We start from the raw sequence: 19,137 nt of genomic DNA, 5'->3' as shown, positions 1-19,137 counted from the left end.
GTGCCCAAACTATAGACTCTTACACATGCTTAGGAAAAACACGTAAGTTTGTTTATTAATGTTGCTTCATTTTACTAGTTCATCATTTATCCTTGCAAAATGCAGCCTCATTATGACATATGGATTTCTCATGTGAAATTCCAACACAGACTTGATTCAAAGCAGAATACACTCAGCCCTTGAAGTTCTGCTCATATGCAGCTCTTCAAGTCAAATCATGTAAAACCTTCAGCCTTTTGATGACTTGCACCTGTCTTACAATATTTTTGAAGAATCCCTGGCTACTCAGAAATTGCTCTTCCCCCTGTCTAATAATCTATTCTGTAATGTATTTTCACATCAAGTTTGCCAAAAGCACACAAACAGAAAGGATGGCATAAAAAAAAAAAATCTAATTCAATCAATGAGCAGACAACTGTTTAATACAGCCAAATAAAATGTACTCATCCGAATCAGTCAGATCATGTTTTCTCCAAACTAGTAAACAGCTGCAGACACAGTCTGCTTCCCATCAAATGTTCCATGTAAAACAAACTATACCTTGTATCTCTGATGGTTCACTAGTAATTTTTCAAAACCATGACTTTCAAAACATATGACAACTATATTTTATGAAGAAAAGAATAGGCTTAGACTGCCCAAGCCACAAATTGAACACCAATCCAGAAACTCTATTGCAGGTGCCAAAAGTCTGCTGAATGTCAGTATTTGCTGGCATTTTTATTATTATGAATACAAGTGCAGGCCAGCTTCTTCAAAGAAGAAACACACTTCAAGCGTGACAGAAATGCAAAAGCTCACAACGCCTATTATAAAAACACAGGAGCACAGAAAATAACTCGTTTAACACTGTCTGGAAAAGGTGTCCCAAAGGAGTAGTTGTAAACGTGTTTAAAAGATGGTGAACCTTAAAAATAAATGCACATCTTATATTCTGGTCTGTGGTATCAACAGCGCTAAAATAACTAGCAACGTTGAAAATCTAGTAAAATTTTGACTGCCACAAACATGAAAACTACCCTTAGTGAGACAGCTGAAGTACAAAACTTCTACCTGCCGTAATTTTTTGTGACTTATTTTCAATTCATTCACAAGAAAAAAATCCTTGCATGTGCAAGAAGATACAGAGGAAGCCAGCCAGACCAAGACACATTTTCAAATCTCTGAACAGCAGTAAACTATTATGAGCTTAAATCAGGTATTCACTATTTTTGCTTGACTATGTACGTAAATACCTAGCCCTTTAAAAATTTGACTCCTGAACATAGTTCACAGAGCTGATTTTGCACTAATATGACAGTTATAAACAAAAATTAAGTGCATACTTTCTCTGACTCAGAGTAACAACAAACAGGACAATAAATTGGGAATAAACAAACAGGAAACAGTGACCCAGACTACAGTCTTTCACACAGAGGACAATGGAGACTGATCTGGTAAAAAACAGGACACCAATGCCTAAAATTCTTATCCTACCCTATCCTATCCTAAAACTCTTATCCATGGTTGCAGCCTGAGCTCCCTGTGGCACACAACTCCAAAAGAGCCCCTCTGCTGTTATTGTGATGCCCTGTAGAAGGACAGTAAAGAAAATTGGAATCAATGTCACTTTTACAAGCATTAATTGTAGTTATAATGTCCACATGGCTATCCCCTGAATAAAACACAGAAAACACTAAAGAGCTGTATCAAATTCCTCTTCTGCATCTGGCTACCCATGGTAAGAATTGCAAAGAGCTGCCTCATTTCATCCATTTCAGAATTCTTGAAATTTACTGGATAGAGTTCTAACAACAGCACATGCTCCTTCTAGGATCCCAAATATGCATCACTCAAAAAGAGAAAATAATCTGGCCATAAATTACCAAACATTTACTTGCATTACCCTTTGAAAGTGAAGTTGAGCGTGTTAGCTTTGAGGACAATGACAAACCATCTTTGTAATTCCTGGAGACTGCTGTCACAGTATTCTTAGGCAATGAATGAATTCTTGAATATATCACAAACCCAAGTTATAGAAAATTTTTGGTGGCATCCTCAGTAAAATGACTTACTGCACTGTGACAGAGCAGATAAGGTAAATGGTTAGAGCTCTAATTTCCAGTATTTGGCCCCTATGTGCAACTGATTCATTAGAATTAGACGAGTTGGTGAAACTCTGAGGTTAACTGAACAAAGAACTCTGCTGCATTTCTTTTTTTTTTTTTTTTTTTTTTTTTAAAGTATAATTCATATATTAAGGAATGTATGTTACACTTGATGCATGACTTCAGGAAAGAGTAACTGCAAGTAACTACCAAACAGCTGTATGGCCTGTTTTCCAGTATGTGTGGAAAGACAGACAGTCCATAATGTAATGTCTTGAATTTCAGCACTAACATAATAGAAGATTTCCTGCTGATTTTATGTCAGCTTGTGGTACAGGTGCAAAGGACTTAAGTTACTGGCAAGCGTAAGGAAAATTAATCTAGAAACCAGAAGAGCAGCTTCTCACATTCCATAAACAGTTTATAAAATTAATTGCAATAGCATACACATCAACTCCGGATGTGTAACCAGCTATGCTATCATTGACCAAGACAATAAGAATACCTGGAAAAAGCCAAATATTTCCCCTTCCAAAGGTAATTGATATAGACAGATCACATAACCAATAACTGGGAACTGGTCCACCCAAGTTATTTCTGGAAATATATGGGTCTCACCATGTCGGTCTTTCTTGCAAGAAACTTCATCTGAAGTGAACATAATTTACCTTTTAGCTACTACTGCAAAAGCTGTAATGTATAGTAGATGAATCACTAACGTCTCTTAAAGCTATGAACACACATACAGGCTGTATTTTAGCCCTATACCTCAAGTGTTACAACTTCCTGAGGAAATGCCAATCAGCTCATTAAAAGAAAGATAAGATAATAGAATAACTTATTTCAGTAAAAACTCTCTCAAGCCAAAAGGAAAAAATAAAGCCAGGCTTCATGCATCTCCTTTCAACAGAGCCACAGTCCAAATAGCTGAGGTAACTGTTGCAAACTAAGTAACTTCTCCCAGCGTGTCAAAAAACCAAAGTTGCATACCGTAGCAAACTATCTGAAAAGGTCTCAAAAATCTTTCTGGGTGCCACAAAACACATGCTAGTATAGAGGGCCATAATGGATTTGCATACAGACCACAACCGTTATTTGAGAAAGTTTTGTTTACAGAATTATGACAGAGAAATATTTTTTTTTTCCTTTCAGAAAAGGACATCTTCCCCTTGCAATTCTAAGGCTGCAGGATTAAATTGCAACAGAAGTTGTCAGAGAATCTACATAAGTATACTGTATCAAGCAATTCAAAGCAAATTAAAATAGCTACACCCATGCTTTTTCAAAAACAGTCAAGAGGCAACAGACAGTCTAGGCTGCTTCTCATATGACACCAAGATACACACGTTCAAAGAACAGTGTGAGAACTGAATGAAAAAGGAAAGAAAAGAGCTTTAACTATTTCTGGAACTTTGGACAATAGGAACCTGATGCAAAACTGTGTGAAGGGCTGTAATATATATCACACATGAAAAGCCCTTTGCACCTAAATACCTCTCTATCTTAAGAAAAAACGGAAGCCATATTTGCCTAACATTCCTCAAACTATAGTCCTCTGCAACACATACTGTCATAAAGCTTAAATTCACAAAAAGCTAACACACAGGCACAGGGCATTTTGCATTTAGATTTATCTCTGCCAGACAACATTGTTAGCATCCTATGTAGGGGTTGCAAGTCTCAGAAGGCTACAGATCCAGTATTACTCCCTTTATACAGATCTAATTTAGGATGAGTCACAGGAAGTCTATCTGCATAGTACCTTATGAAACACAGCCCACCTGAGGTGCCTAATGTTAACTGGGAAGACACATAAAAATTTGTCGATTATTTTACTGAGTAATTATCATCTCTACACTTGCATGAATATCAAGAGAGATGAAATCTAATGCTTGCTACAAACTTTCCAGAAACTAGAATGAAGAGACTTTTGATTTCTCTGAATGTGCTTTATAATGATATATTTGCAGTTCTGGAAATAACCAGTTAGCCTACAATGCCTTGCTACCCCAAATTGAAATAATGTTTCTCTTCTTCCACTCTTTACATTTTCTGTGTTACATATTCTTTAGGACAAGAGACTACTTCTTTGCTCCAAAGGTAATAGTGATAGACTTTAAAATTACAGTTAACACTTTTAGCAACAAGTCTGATGGGGATTTTGTTTGTTTGTTTGCTTCTTTAAAGATAGAGATCAACTATTCTATACATCCTAGTATGAAAGCAAATATTCTTGACATTCAGCCTCTGGACTTGGTTTTGACCAAAGCCTTGCCGAAATGACTATCTTAACCCAAATTCAAATCGCTTATAGTACCCTGGCATATATATCTGACATCCTACACACTTTCTGGTTAATAAATTAATACATTTCTGCATATGAAAAACACACACCAAATTCTGTCCTTTCTAATGAAAGTTGTGTTTCATCATCTGGCAGGCATACAATCTTCAAATTCTTAGGAAGATACTTATCCTGTCATAGGTCTGATTTTATTTTTAAAAAGAAAACCCAAAACTACTATTACAAGACAGACAGGATTTTATGAGTTACAAAGTATTTCAGCTGTATGCAAGTTCCACATAAGTCTTCTAGCGTTTAGAATTGTATGGAAATAACTACTCCTTTTTCAGGCACATGTTTTATCTGATAAACAATGTCTTTAAGTTAAACTTTAACAGAGTAAAATTTATATAAACCAGTAAAAGTTAAAAAAAGGTCTGGGACTTTGCCACAAATGATATGTGAAATTATGGTGAGTGGATTTGAGTTTAGTTTGACACCTCACCTGACTGGCTTTCTCTCTCGCAGCAAATCTTCCAGACTCTTTTCACAGTGTTCAGCTGCCACAACCAGTCTCTCTAATTGAGAAGAAAAAGAAAAAAAAAGTGTAAGAGGACTAGAATCCAAATGAGACAGTGGGATTACAGACTTCTCAGTCTACCTATTTGGCTGATGTAAAGTATTCTGACATACCTTGTTGGGAAAATTACACATAATTAAATGCTGAAGGTGTACAACTTCTGGATATCACCACCATTTTCATTTATGAGATAGAGCAGATTATCTTTTCTGATTCCTCATGCAAAGCACTGTCACTCCATCCATCCAGTAACCTCCTAATAAATATTGAACGCCTCCGCCAATGTCAATCAGATTTGGCTTAAGAATAGACATCTCAAAGAAGATAAGCATCTACAAATTTGCAGGTTATCTGTAGCTGGGTTAATGAGAGAGAGACTCCAAGTAACACCAGCTTTGAGAAAAGGGACTCAAGAATGAGCGCAAGAGTTGCAATCCTGATGGGCCAGCTAGCTGTAGTACCTCTTGCCCAACAAATAGCTATAGGACTTGCAGGGGTCCCACATGTTCCAAAGACTGATGGCCTGGCTCTGAGTACAGAGGAAAAGACAAAACAATTGTTGCACTGAAGACAGCAATTATATAGTAGGAGAAGACAAAGGTATAAGATATTACATGGGGGTGTGAGATAACTCCTAAAGAAGCTACACTTTGCTACTTCCTACTAGTAGAACAGCTAGTAGTGAATATTCAGATTCAAAATCAAATCAAACTAAACTGTTTCAAATGTATTTATGTAAGATGACTGTTACAGTAGGATAAAGATGGAAAAAACTTTGAGGAACACAAGCCATCACATAAAAGCTGGCATGCTTGTTACTCAACTCTTTGTTTCTCTTTGAAATCGAAAGACCACTTTTTCTCTTTGAAATCGAAAGACCACTTAAGCTTCCTTTGGAAGAAAAAAAAAAAATCTGGGATTGCCTTCTACAATGCTATAGTTCAACTGGTTCCTTCGACTGATGTGGATCATGCCTGGAGGTGAACATGCTCCATGTTTATCGGAAGTCAGGTCTTAATGAGCACCACATCTAGGAGCTCTGAAGTACAGCTTATCACCGTCTTTTTAGTCATAAACCCTCTTCTGAGGTCAGAAGAGTGAAATTTAGCAAAGAAAATAAGAGTCATCCAAGAAATGCCTTGCCTGGTACATCAAGCTAAATCTGTCTTCTAACAGTCACTGAACATACAGCCTCCCCAGTCCTCCTCACAGTGCGTTGAACCGCTTCGCTGAGGATTCTCAGGTGCTGTATGCCTGAGCTACAGGCCTTACCCCTCCCCTGCTTGCTCTGTCATTACATATGTGATGTCCAACTGCTTACTGAGGTGGCTTCTGTCTCTCCCATCAAATAATTTCAGTGTGAACGTTTTTCTATTACTTTTATATTCCCCCTTTGAGGGTCTTTTGGGGGGAATGCATACATCTTATTAATTTTTTTTTTTGCATTGTTTTCCTAGTCTGCTTTCATGTTTCTCTGTAAGGGTAGAAACTGATGTTTGCAAGAAAAATAACATTAAATCACGATGTATAGGACTGACTTGTGAAAAATTCTGTCAGTATCAGAATGATAAAATTTGCCACCAAATTTGCCATATTATTTGAAAGTGATTAACAGCTATTCTAACCACTAGGAACAGACTAGTCTCCCGACTTCATGGTTAGATGTTTTATTTGCTATCCTTCAAGTCACTTCAATTATGAGAAGATATCTTCTCTTTCATATTTATACACACTCATAAACCTTCATGTCATTGACTCCTCATTGTCAAAAAGGCCATGTTTTCTTATTTAACCGTATATTTTATTTACTAAATGTTATGTTAGCTAATGTTTCTTAACCTTTCATTCCAAACAGTATCCTAAGATAATCCCAGTTTCTCTTTCAAGAGGTACTAGTGAAAACAAGATGAAAAGGAATAAACTTTCTAGATCTCCTGACTGTAGAAAATGAAAAATTTAGAAATTTGAGAGCAAATGAAAACATAAAAAGAACCCGCTGCCCCATTGAATACTTCAGTGTTCGGAGTTGGCAATATCCTCATTTTCTAAAAATCTGAAACATCCTATCATACTGCGTTTCTAAAGGGGAAAAAATTACTTGCTCTACTTTATGAGACCCCATAGCTAACCCAACAAATACATACAATGAACTTTTATATAGGAACATTGTTGATTTCAAAGTTAAAGGTGGCAACCACTTAAATTGTCACAGGTGTTTCAGCCTTTTTGTGGAAATTAAGTGCTGTACTTCTGCCGAGTTTGCAACAGAATAAGATCATCTGGAGCAGAAAAAAACACAACTGAAGCCACAAATGATATGTGAAATTATGGTGAGTGGATTTGAGTTTAGCTTGACACCTCACCTGACTGGCTTTCTCTCTTGTAGCAAATCTTCCAGACTCTTTTCACAGCCTTGAGCTAACAAGTGTGATAACGGTTACTAAAAAAAAAATATCCATACTAGAATAAAGTACTTGTTAGTGGGAGAGGTCTTAAAGAGCCAGAATAAAAAAATAAGGGAAGCTTACATGATGACTGAGACAAGAACAGCTGCAAATTAAGTACAAGAAACCTAATCATTACATGAAAATGTTCACAAGATTAGAATACGGGTTTAGGAGCTCAGCATCAAAAATACATGTATTTCAATGTCCCACGCAACGACATGGCACAGCAATTGAATACAAAAATTTTACAGTGAGGTATAAAGAGAAGAAAGTTCTTAGCTTTTATCAGTTAGCATAACATATAACAAAAGAGGACAGACAACTAACCTCTGCCTTGACTCTGTAGAGAAGAAACAAAAGCACCAGTACCACCAGTCAGAGCAAAGGCATAAAGTCATTTTGAGACAGAAAACCTGCCACTTTCTGGTGCTATAAAGGCAATATTCTGATCAGTCACCTTTAGATACATTGTCACAAAAATGTAACTGTAACCATACATAAAGTTTCCTTATTAAACAGATACTCACCATGTTTACCTCTGGTAATGTCAACATACTGGCAAAGCCTGGGATGGGTGATTGTTTTAAGGATTTGAAATCTCCCCAAAATTTTTATGGAGTTAGGTGTCAGAGGAAGGCCGTTACTTCCACAGACATCATGTGGCAGAGCTGAGGCGAAGAAGGTGGAAGCACCCATCTCAGTGTCTTTTAAAGGAAACATCTTTTTCACACAATCTTAAACCTTTTGGAGCAATTTGTGTTCCTTAAAAAGAGAACACAGAGTAAAAATTTATCTGCAAAAGATACAGATTCTTATGACTCAGCTTACTAGTTGCTTACTAAACAATGCAATTAAAATGTTTTTTTCTCTCTTATGGGGGAATGGTACATTTTTGCATAATCAACACAACAATAATAATAATACAGTGCTGCTGCATCATAAACACTATATCTAAAAATGAAAATATAGTGATAAACACAGATTTAAGAATAAAATATTTTTAGGAGCATATAAATGCTTTAATACAAGCAGTCTTCAGATGACTACTGCGATATAGTAGGTTATTTATTAAAAAAAACCCCAACAGTAAAGGCACCAAACAGAAAAAAACCTCTTCTAAAATACCACCTTGTCTAAGCAGGCCACAAATTCAGATTACAACAGCTTTAGTGATAATCCTATCTATATACTATATCCTATATAATTTCTAATATTTAAAGCTATGAAATAACAAGTCTTCTGTCCTACCACCATTTCTTTCCCTACCCATAGGTAAACTGCTAGCTCACACATTGACTCAAAACAAATTAAGTAATCTACATTAAACATTTCTGTGAGACAGTCAAGCAAAATAAATTAGCTTGCAGTTTAGCTCCAGGAGCACTTAGTTACATGACCATTTTCCTCTCCAACAGGAACAAGCTCTCTCCTCTGAACTATGCATTTCAATTCAGTGTGAGCTAAACGTTTTCTCTGCACTTCTCCATAGCCAACCATTATGCCATTCAAGAATATGAAAATCTACACCATGCACAAGTAGTAGACACTTGTACAGTCAGCTAGGTCTCAGGTAAAACTGCCTGACCTCTTTTTACTAGGAAACTAAGAACTTAATCTGAGGCAAGAAGTACCAGAATCCAAAAACTGAATAAAGCCTCTGCTCAGCTCGTTTCTGGATTGCCCAGACAGTGACTCAAGACACTACAAGCTGTCATGAGGCAGTATTACCCCTCTGTACACGTTAACTTCCATAGCACATACATACTTGTGTGTAAGGATACATATACAAACAGAGATAAGAAGGCCAAGCTTATACACTCTTAAGTGAGCTTTGGTCTGGAAGTTGTGATGGTGAAGTAGATGGCAGTTCCACGTAACATGGGACAAGAGGCCATAGAACAAAAAAAACCACACTTCATTAACAAACCTACGCAGAAGAATACCATCCAGCTCACTTCAACTGTAGAGACATTACAGCACAGAGTTGGGAGGCATCTGTGTATACAATCAACAGAAATAGTCCACTGATGTGGAAAGCACATCCAACTCATCAGCTACGGAACAGTAATTATAAGCTCTAAAGAGCAGAAACAGATATGCAGTTGCTCCAGGAAAAGAGGAGGAAGAACCCTCAGGATTTGAAGTCCGTAAGAGAAATAATATGAAAAGCTTAAAGTATAAAACCAACATAATTCTTTCAAACCAGATGTAATAATTTTTTTATCATCTTAGGGGCTTCATGAAACAAAAACCAAGTAGAACAAGATTATGCAGAGCACTAACAAAACTAAGTGCTACTTTTTTATTATTCTTTCAGCCAACATTGACCTGCTGCTTTCAGGAAAACCTATTCTCTCATGAGAAAGTCACACAGGAGAAACAGAGCATTTAATACTTTAATGTCTCAAAATTATTTTCTAAGGGAACAACCTTGCTCCCAGCACAAAATTCCCAGTAAAAACCTACTAATTTTCTTTTGTGACTCTTAATTGAGAGAGTGACCCCACAACAGGTTGCACAGAGATCCTTATATACCAAACATATTTACTAAATCTATACAAATGGAAATCATGGAACATACCTTCTGTTTTAACTAATACAGTTCATTTTAAGATACAAAGCAAATATAAGACTGCTCTCATTTGTGGGTTTTTTTCCCCCTGAAGAAACAACAGACATGAGATATGTACATTTAAATTCTAATATACAACATCATATTAAATATGGATGCATAGCATTAAGAAATCAAACTTAAAAAAGGAAAAAATAAATCTGAAACAGCATTGAGCGTTAGAGTATTTATAGTAGTATTTTTGTATTAAAAGTCTCATTTGTAAAGATACAATGCTTTCATACCTCATGAATATTTAATATTTTGTGGAAATGATCTATTTTTGGATGCCAACAATGCAATTTACAGTTAGAACATTCCATTGGAAAAACTTAAATTGGACTGAGTGCAAGCAAAAGGACTTATTGGCATGCAGCAAGTTCCAACTGGAAAGCTTTAACTGTGTATTTATAAAAAGACCCACGTTCCTGTAAAAACATCATGTCTGCCAAATGAACTACCCGGCCTCAGAAAGAAAATATCTATTAACCATGAAAAAAAAAAATAATCTTGATTTAGAGAATGAATTATAATCTTGCTTGGCACAAGAGTCCATTATAATTGCTCTAAAACAAAAAAAAAGTTAATATGATCAGTGTTGAGGGGAGGGAGACTAAAATTATGCCAAACAGCAAGATGCATTATGTCTCTAAAAAGTTGTCGTGTACAATATATTTACTCAGGTAAGAAATGTTTTCATTTTTACTGTAGAAAAACTATCTGCTAGATAATACTTCTCCAATACATTGTATCTGCATTCAGCTGACATTTAGGAAGGAATTTTAATAAAAATAACTGTTAAATATCATCAACTCAATAACCATTTTAAGAGATTACACTTTTCTTGTACTCCAGATCCAGTTGGCCTACAAGGATGAATCAGACTACCTGCAATGCTTTCAACTAGACAACTGCAGATTTCTCTCTCACTTTCTTTGGTTAGGAAGCACACAGACAAAAAGACAGACAAGAGATAAGCAAACAATCCTTCCTGTCAGCCACCTAAAGGAATCAATAAAGAATTTTAAAAGGTATGCATTAAAACAAGCTCTCTTATTATAGAGTTAATTCTCTGAAATGCACTAAAGCAATGAAAAAAAAGTTCTCTCTGATAATGGAAAAGAGCTAGTTCTGTCAGTAGCTACCTTCACAATTAAACTCTGATCTCTGTCCTTAACTCTCAACTTCCATAAATTCCAGTGACTGACTTGAAAAATAAACCATGTAACCCCAAAACTAAAAACTTAATCCTTCCACCACCTTTAAAAAGGGCCACACATTACAGCTTAAGTTGGTTTTTTTTTTTAAGTTATTTCAGTCTAGTCATTTCTCCAGTAACCAACATTTCTAAATTCAAACAGAAGTGTTACACATATTTTAAAAGTTCATCTGAAAAAAGATTTTATCTGATTATTTTTAAATTGTGTGGGGTTTTTTTTAAATCCACATCAGAGTCTGGCACAACTATAAACATAGAGTGCTACACATCCTCCACATATTCAAGGCACATAATTTTACACCTCAAACTCACCTTTTCTCTATATAGAAGACACATATTGCATTAATTTTATGATTTGGAGGAATGAATTATATCCTACAGAACTTCCCTGTTACTTTGAAATAAAAAGAGGAAGAGAAAAAGAAAGCTTTGTTATTTTAAACTGACACCAGAAACAGTTACGGCAAATTCAATTTTGGAACTGAATTCTGGAAATTCAGTTCTGATAATCCAAAACAGTGAGGATGGAAGAGGAAGCGAAGACTTGTCTGATTAGTGTGATCTAAAATTACTAAGTCGTCATTTCCAAAGCACCATTTATTCCATACATGATAGTCTATCACATCTGCGAAATAGGTCTGGAATAAAGATTAGAAGTCCAGGAGTGGCCTGTTTTGCATCCCACCTCTGAATGACCTTCCCTAGCCCACTACCTCCATCCAAATCTCCCTTAGAAACCTTTACAGTACACAAAACCACTAAACAATGTTCTCAGCAAAACCCATCACAAACAGAAAACCTTTACAAATTCCTACTTAATATTCATATTAGTGCTATTTTGATAATTTTTCACTTGATAGCTTTTCGATGCCCAACACTGAGAAATAAAATACAAAAGGTAGCCCCTCATCTACTGAGCAACTTATTTGTGCCTCTGAATACCTACGGCTCTCAGAGAACAAATATTTCTTCTTCAGAATTTAGTATTTTCTAGCCATTATTTACAACTTTTTCGCTGCAGCAGTGCTAAGACAATTGAGTCAATGGACACTAAGAACTTTACCCTTAAAAAAAAAAAAGAATCAAACCATAGATTTGACTTTCAGAAGAAAACGTTGCACATACAGACCAACCTGAATGAATCCATCCTGTGAAACACATCTATGGTTTCTAAAGCATCCACATGCAGAAATAAGGACAACTAGCCATGTGCTAATACCTGTTAGTAATTTGAAATGGCTAGTTATTTAAATGCCTCCTGAGTATCCAGGTGTAAATGCTCCTTGCCTAATGAAGGCAGCTTTTCAGAGTTAAAACATATTTATAATCAGTACTGCTACTGAATTATTTTTAAAGCAACTGAGAACAATTTCAGGAGAGCAGGTGGCCGCAACACCCTATACTTACAGTTTTTCATTAAATCTCAGTGTTTTCAACAAAGTAGGCCACTTCATAAGAAGAAATAAGTTCACAAAATATCTTGTCTTCTTTAGTCTTAAAACATTCCTGTTGCAACTATAGTGATTACTAATTTGATAAAGTAACTGAAATAAAAGATGCAATTTTAGCTACAGCATTGTTACTTCACAAAAAACCCCAAAACTATGATTTGCCTCCCACTATCCACCACCACCATTCATAAACTTTATTAAAATGTATAACAGATATTGAAGAAAAGCTGAATTCAGATTCCTATGGCAGGGAGCACAGAAAATAATTAAGAGTTTGTTAGAACAATCACAATAAAGAGCTGGGACACGTTCACTTCATAATAATAATAATAAAAAATATTAACTTATCAGCTTAATTTTTGCAGGGGGTGGGAGGACTGTGGATTAAACTTGGTTCGCCACACAAACCTTTTTTTTCATCTGCAATGTAAACATCTACTACAAACACCATAAGATTGCTTAAAAATCTAAATGTAAGCAGTATTGTGTTTAACCAGATGTTTTCCCCTGCGGCATATCACCAAAACATCGTCTTTTACAAAATTTTCTAACTTCTCTAAAATCCATTGAAGTAAGAAGTATTCTACCTATAAATAAAGAATAACTACAGAGTCATGGGCAGATAATTACAGACTATACACACATTAGACATACTTAAAAAAAATATATATATTTGACATTGTTATTCTGTCCAAACTAGTACATTCAGTGCAGAAAAGAAACATTTTGCTTCAGATTCCAGCTACACCAATTGAGCAATAGATAGAATAAATAAGTGTGCCAAAATTTTCATTATAATACTGTTACTTGAGATAAACAGAAAATGCAAACTAGATTTTGACAAGTCTCCAATGTCGTTATTTTGTCTTCAACGAATACACAAATTTGGGGGAAAAAAGCCAGACAGGTGTCATGGTGTTTTTGGCACAGGTAACTAACAAATACTTGAAGAGTTATTTAACGAAAATGCTAAATAGTAATTCCTTTCCCTACTTTTGTAGGGATATTAAAGCATCGCTTCACTCAAGTGAAGTAGAGCATTTTTTAATCTTTGCTGATGGCTTCTATCTCAGTAATATTTGGAGAATTTTGGCATACATACATGAAAGCCTCTGTATTCTATGTAGGTATTTGCATAAGACTAGTTACTGGTGGTGTTTGGAGCATTCACAATGTCACCACATAGATTAAGACGTCGCTGCTTTGAAAGCCAGGCATAAGAGTTAGCGAGACTTACGGACATCTCAAGTTTCCTATCTGCGGCTAGAACATTTAGCTAGTGGGACAAAATAACAGCACTTGGATAGCATGAAGAAAACATATAACCTAATGTTAATAGACTAGGGTAGGCTTTTAGTCACATGTCTCTATTTTATATAGCTGTTACTTCTTTTACCTGTTTATCAGTGTCTTTTGGTTACAGCCTGTCTGCCCGTTCTGCTACACCAGTGTCCCTACTCACATAAAGACGGGGTTTGTAACCGTTTCATTTGTACGTCACGGCTGTTCAGGAATTAAATCTAGTGAAAGAGAGATCAGTTTTAACCAGTTTGCTAAATGACTGCTAGAAACGCCGGTAACGCCGGGCAGCGCTGGTAACCTCTCAGGCCCTCTAACGCTAGCCGGAGACACCCCCCGCCGCCCCCAGCCCTGAGGCGCCACACACCGGCCGGCGCTCGCAGCCCAAAACCGACCCCAAAAAGGGGCGAACCGGCGCTGACCTCGTCCGACCGGCCCCGCACACCTCACGGCTCCGCGGGGGACCGCTCGCCCCGCGCCCCCGCCCTGCCTCGCCTCACTCCCGCCACGCCCGCCGGGCCGGCCGCTCCCTCAGCCCCTCCGTTACCCGGCGGCCACCGGCGGGGGCTGCCCTCGGCGGGGGCTGCCCTCGGCGGGGACTACCGGCCCGGGCACGGCCTGGCGGGGGAAAGGGAAGGAGAAGGGGAAGGGCAGAGCTAGTGCCGCTGCCGGCGGTACCTGCGCCAGCGCCGCCATCCCTGCTACGCGCCGCGCCGCGCCCCGCCCCCGAGCGCGGCGTCAGCACCCTCACCCCCCTTCGCCGCTCCGCGGCGTCACTCCACCCCGCCGGCCGCCTGAAGGACCCTGGCATAGAGGTGTCCTGCGCCATGCCTGAGCCTTCTTTTTGCCTGGACCTTTTAAAAAAAACCACAACAGGAGTGTAATAGTCTCCCTCCCCCCCCCCCCCCCCACCATACACCCTTATCCGTTTGTGTGCGCGCACTCTGCCAACGCTCTGAGAACGACGTGTTGAGCGACTTGGCCGTAAAAACAATGCTCGCTGCGGGTAGTGAGGCTTTCTTATAAACCTCAGGCGCTCGCTCGGGCAGCCTGGAGGAGAGGGTCCTTTTTCCCTTAGCGGATGAAGGTGTGTGGCGGCGGCTCGGTTCATGTGAGTGCCTTTTGGTGGGGCCTGTGGGGCTCCGGCCGAGTCTTGGCGCGGGGGTGGGTGCCTTTGTCCCCTCAGCCTGCTCTCAGCGCGCCCGTGGGTGGTTTCGTTCGGTCGCCGCTCGCCGCTGGGGGGCTGTGTCATGGCGGTCTGATGCCCTGGGACTCACCCCGCGGACCGGACCGGACCGGACCGGACCGGGCCAGGCCGGGCCGGGCCGACCTGTCTGGGGCGGGCAGCGGGAGCCCGGTAGGGCCCTGTTAGTTTGCGGGGGGCGGCTGGAGCGGCTGTTCCCTGCGGGCTGTGTGCTGCGGCCGTGGTCGTAGGGAGGCTGCTGCCGTCCCTCTGAGGGGAATTCCTCTGTAGCGGAGGAGCAGGATGAGTGCCTCGAATTAGAGGAAAGGGCATTATGTTCGTTGTTGTTTCATTTACATGAGGAATTTAATCATGGGGCTTAATGTGCGCTGTAGCTGTAGGGTGGCATTGCAGATACAGATACCATACTTTGCGGGGAGGAAGCATGCACGTGAAATGGTTCTTCTGAAATCAGTTGTGTTCCTTTATTCAGCCGATCGATTGAAGTGACAGTTTGGAAGGGGCATAGTGATGGGCTGTTGAAGAAAATGCTGTAATAGCTTGGAAAGTACAGGCACGGAGTATCTACTGAGCTTTGCGTAGGAACAGCTGTTACTAATTGAAAAGTAGATGCTTTCTCCGTTTTGGTAAATGGTATATATGTTCGTTATGCTTTTGCATAAACATCAGTGAATGAAAAACAGAATATAACTAAGTGTTTGGTCCATCCTCAGTAGAGGTACCTGCAAGATTTAACATACAGCACATAGTCTGTACAAGGATGCATGGATTGGATGACAGGGATGAACTTATGATTTGTTGCTTGTTAGGTTATGTTACGAGTCCACAGCTAACCAGCATATGGCGATGTTACTAAAGTATCATATACCTTGAGCTAATCAGTAGGTGGTTTTGTGCTGGGTTTAGTAGCTGGCAAAATGAAGAAAATACTGCTGCAAAATAAGTAATCCTTGCATTTCCTGCTCTTTCTGTTTCTTTAACTTGGATATTTTTTTTTTTTTAATACAGTCATTGCTTTTTACAAATAGTTTTGCGATTCAGGATAATTATGTGAAATCCATAGTAAGGTGAGGCAGTAGTGATTAAGTATAGCACCCCATTTTTGTATGCTCTTATCGTTCACTTACTATATTATTCTTCAGTTATGTTTAAATAATAATACATTACTTGGCAGACCTATTGGAAAGTAAGCCCAAAATCTGTAAAATAAAACCAAAGTCCTAAAACTGAGGGTTTTGTACTGGATATTATTAAGAGGGATAAGGCCTTAGAAATGACTAACAGATAGAACTTTGACAAATCTTACCAAATAGTTGGTAAAGTGGTTTTTTTTTGTTTTGACTTTTTTGTTTGGTTTGGGTTTTTTTAGCTAGCCTCAAGGATCTTGTCAAAGCGGCTTCATCATAATATAATCTCCCCACCCTGTTGCAAATTAACAATATATTCTTGTTACGATGATTTTGACTTTAAAGAGTTTTAAGAAATATATTGGTGAGTGCTGCTTACTGAATCCTGAAGGTGCAAGGTGTTGAAGGCAGAGTGATATAAATCAAAATGATTCTTAAAACTATCTTCAGCAAATTTGGGCTCTGGAAGGTGTTTTTCCAGTTGTAAATATAAAGCTTGTGCATGTTTTCTATATATTGCTATAGGTGTGTTTGTTTCTTTTACACCTTTAAATGTAAATAGAGAAGGAAACAACTTCTCATTCCCCAGACTGAAAGCAGATGACAGTCTGGAGAGAATGGTATTGAATAAAAAAGGATATTTTCCAAGAAAAGGACATTTGTGCAGATCTGAACATAGTCTATCAGATTGGAAATAATAGGACTCTTGAGTTCCCTAGATCCTTGAAAACTTGATACTTCTGATGATGAAACGTATGAGAGTGGGAAAACAATCTGAAGAATAAAAGTTTAATGTGGAAAGGTATTATGAAGTTGCTTTGACATCATTATAAAAATAATTTAGTACGAATTTAACAATGGCAGGCTAACCTAGGGTCTCTTTATCAAAGGAGGGCCAAACAGCCCATGAATATTTCTTCATCCTTTTGATTTAGATGTTCTCTGTAATGGCTTTTCTCCTAAATATATTTGACTGAAATCTGTTTAATATGTTATTGTTATTTCAATTATGTATGTTATCCAAGAAGACTAGCAATGAAGTTAATTTTATGCCATGATGGGGGGAAGCAAGCAACCCCCTAGGACTTATTATGCTTTGCAAAATTCTTTAAATCAATTTCAGTTGGCATGAAGCTTTAAAAAAAGTTTCTGGAAGTATTGTAAAAATGCCTCAAAATATTTCTATACTTTTATTATACAGCACATTCTATAGTATAGAACTGTGCTAGTTTGTATTATAAGATAGCAACAGATAACATAAGGTAATAATCAGCTGTAGTGATTTGTATTTTCTTTCTGAATCAACAGACCACTTCTAAAATTGCTGCTGTGTGTAAATTTATAATTATCAGTGGAATCAAATTAGAAAAGTGCCAGTTTCTCAGCTTCCTCCCCCCCAACATTAAAGTAGAATAAATAATTTTATGGATGTCATGTTACTCTGTTCATTTCTGAAAAAGCCCTAAGAAGCAGCAGAGGTAGCTTGTATGTTCTGGAGGACAAGAACTCAAATAATGGCATCAGAATGAAGAGTGGATCTTGAATTGGCAAGCAAAAAAAATGTATTGAGATGCAAAATAGGAGATAAGTTTTATCCAAGACCTCTCTAGACCAAGAGTGAAAAGAAAAATTGAGCTCTCCGGTGCCTGCAAATCCCACCTACTTTACAAGTCCCCTTAAGCATACTAGCGAAGTATCTATGTAATAAAAATAACGTAAAGCAGTTGTCATAAGAAGGATTGATCAAGTGTGCAGGAAGACAAATCTGGTATCTACCATAATATTTTTGAACTTTTCTGATTATGATTTGATTGCTATATGTCACAGCTACCATGTGAATGAATTCATTCACATTTGTCTCTTCTAAGGGAGTGTTTCCTAAAACTGAAAGAATGTCAAATGCTGAACAACACAGGTAAAACTTAGGGGTCAGCATAGAGGGCAGTTGCTAGGAACATCAGATGTGAGCAGAGTAAATACCATCTCTTGTTTCTTGTAGTGATGTGAACTATATGATATCAGTCCAGCAGAGACCCACAGAAGATGCTGTTTATTATCCTTCCAAACAGTTATCTGTATGGTTCTTACTACTGTCACCAAGAAACATTTCCCTTGTTAGATTTTGTGTCATACTGGGGGCAAGGGGGAAATTGATGTTTAGTTTTCATTTCCATGGTTGCATTAGTATTAAAACAGTGTCTGTGTGTGAGGGGGGGAAGTCTCTCATGGCTTTTTTCCCCCTGGTGTGGTGGAAGCCATCCTTAGTCATAATTTTATATGGTTTCAAAAAGATTTGGATACTTCTCAAAGCAGTCTTCTGCTTTCATTGTTTTGATTTTTTTTTTTATGTGTATATATTTTTATTGTGTGTGTGCATGTGCTTGGGAAAAAGTGCTTTCCTTGAAAAAAAAATTTCTTTAAGCAAAAACTGAAAAATGTTTTACTGACTAGGTTTGGTGACCACGGGTCAGTAAGTCATCAGTTAAAGTTTTCACAATTTTCTTTTCTCTTGGAGAACAAGAAAATATAGTACTGTCTGCATTATGATGTTAGGGGTCAATTTCTTCAGGTTGAGTGTAAAATTAATACATTGGTATTTTACTTCACAAGTGGTTTATTTATTCTGCTTTCACAGTTGGCAAATCTTTCTGTTTTGTTCTCCCAAATAATCACACTTGAATATGTGGAAATATCACAATTAGAAGGGTAGGTTTTACTATGTGTTTTTTAAAGTTAAATAAAAGGCAGGAGTATAAGAGGGAAATATTATTGGTTTTGTAACACTGGGTATAATGAAAAGACCTTAGCAGAAGAGGAGCAAAAGATCT

At 37.8% G+C, this 19,137-nt stretch overlaps 2 protein-coding genes across 5 annotated transcripts in view; one reads left to right on the top strand and one right to left on the bottom strand.

Annotated features, from left to right (window-relative positions):
• TBCK (TBC1 domain containing kinase) overlaps nucleotides 1-14,781 on the bottom strand; it is a 115,377-nt gene extending 100,596 nt beyond the window's left edge. Inside the window, exons 1-5 of one of the 4 annotated variants that reach the window (XM_069783196.1) lie at nucleotides 14,657-14,781; nucleotides 14,076-14,199; nucleotides 11,541-11,622; nucleotides 7,926-8,160; nucleotides 4,877-4,949 (exon numbers count right to left, since the gene is read on the bottom strand). In XM_069783196.1, the coding sequence (XP_069639297.1) occupies nucleotides 4,877-4,949; nucleotides 7,926-8,118 (266 nt within the window). In that variant the 5' untranslated portion in view covers nucleotides 8,119-8,160; nucleotides 11,541-11,622; nucleotides 14,076-14,199; nucleotides 14,657-14,781. Of the gene's footprint in view, nucleotides 1-4,876; nucleotides 4,950-7,925; nucleotides 8,161-9,979; nucleotides 10,062-11,540; nucleotides 11,623-14,075; nucleotides 14,200-14,656 lie in introns of those variants that run through there. The other 3 variants (XM_069783189.1, XM_069783212.1, XM_069783204.1) reach the window with 3 other exon arrangements.
• A 195-nt stretch (nucleotides 14,782-14,976) lies between these two features.
• The window catches only part of AIMP1 (aminoacyl tRNA synthetase complex interacting multifunctional protein 1), a 38,764-nt gene continuing 34,603 nt past the window's right edge, over nucleotides 14,977-19,137 (top strand). The window contains exon 1 of the mRNA XM_069783167.1: nucleotides 14,977-15,089. Within this exon, the coding sequence (XP_069639268.1) occupies nucleotides 15,088-15,089 (2 nt within the window). The 5' untranslated portion in view covers nucleotides 14,977-15,087. The remainder of the gene's footprint in view (nucleotides 15,090-19,137) is intronic.

This window comes from Haliaeetus albicilla, chromosome 1, assembly GCF_947461875.1.
Source record: "Haliaeetus albicilla chromosome 1, bHalAlb1.1, whole genome shotgun sequence".
NCBI classification, from domain to species: Eukaryota; Metazoa; Chordata; class Aves; order Accipitriformes; family Accipitridae; genus Haliaeetus; species Haliaeetus albicilla.
Note: the sequence above shows the minus strand (reverse complement) of the source record. Positions and strands in the feature narration are given on the sequence as shown.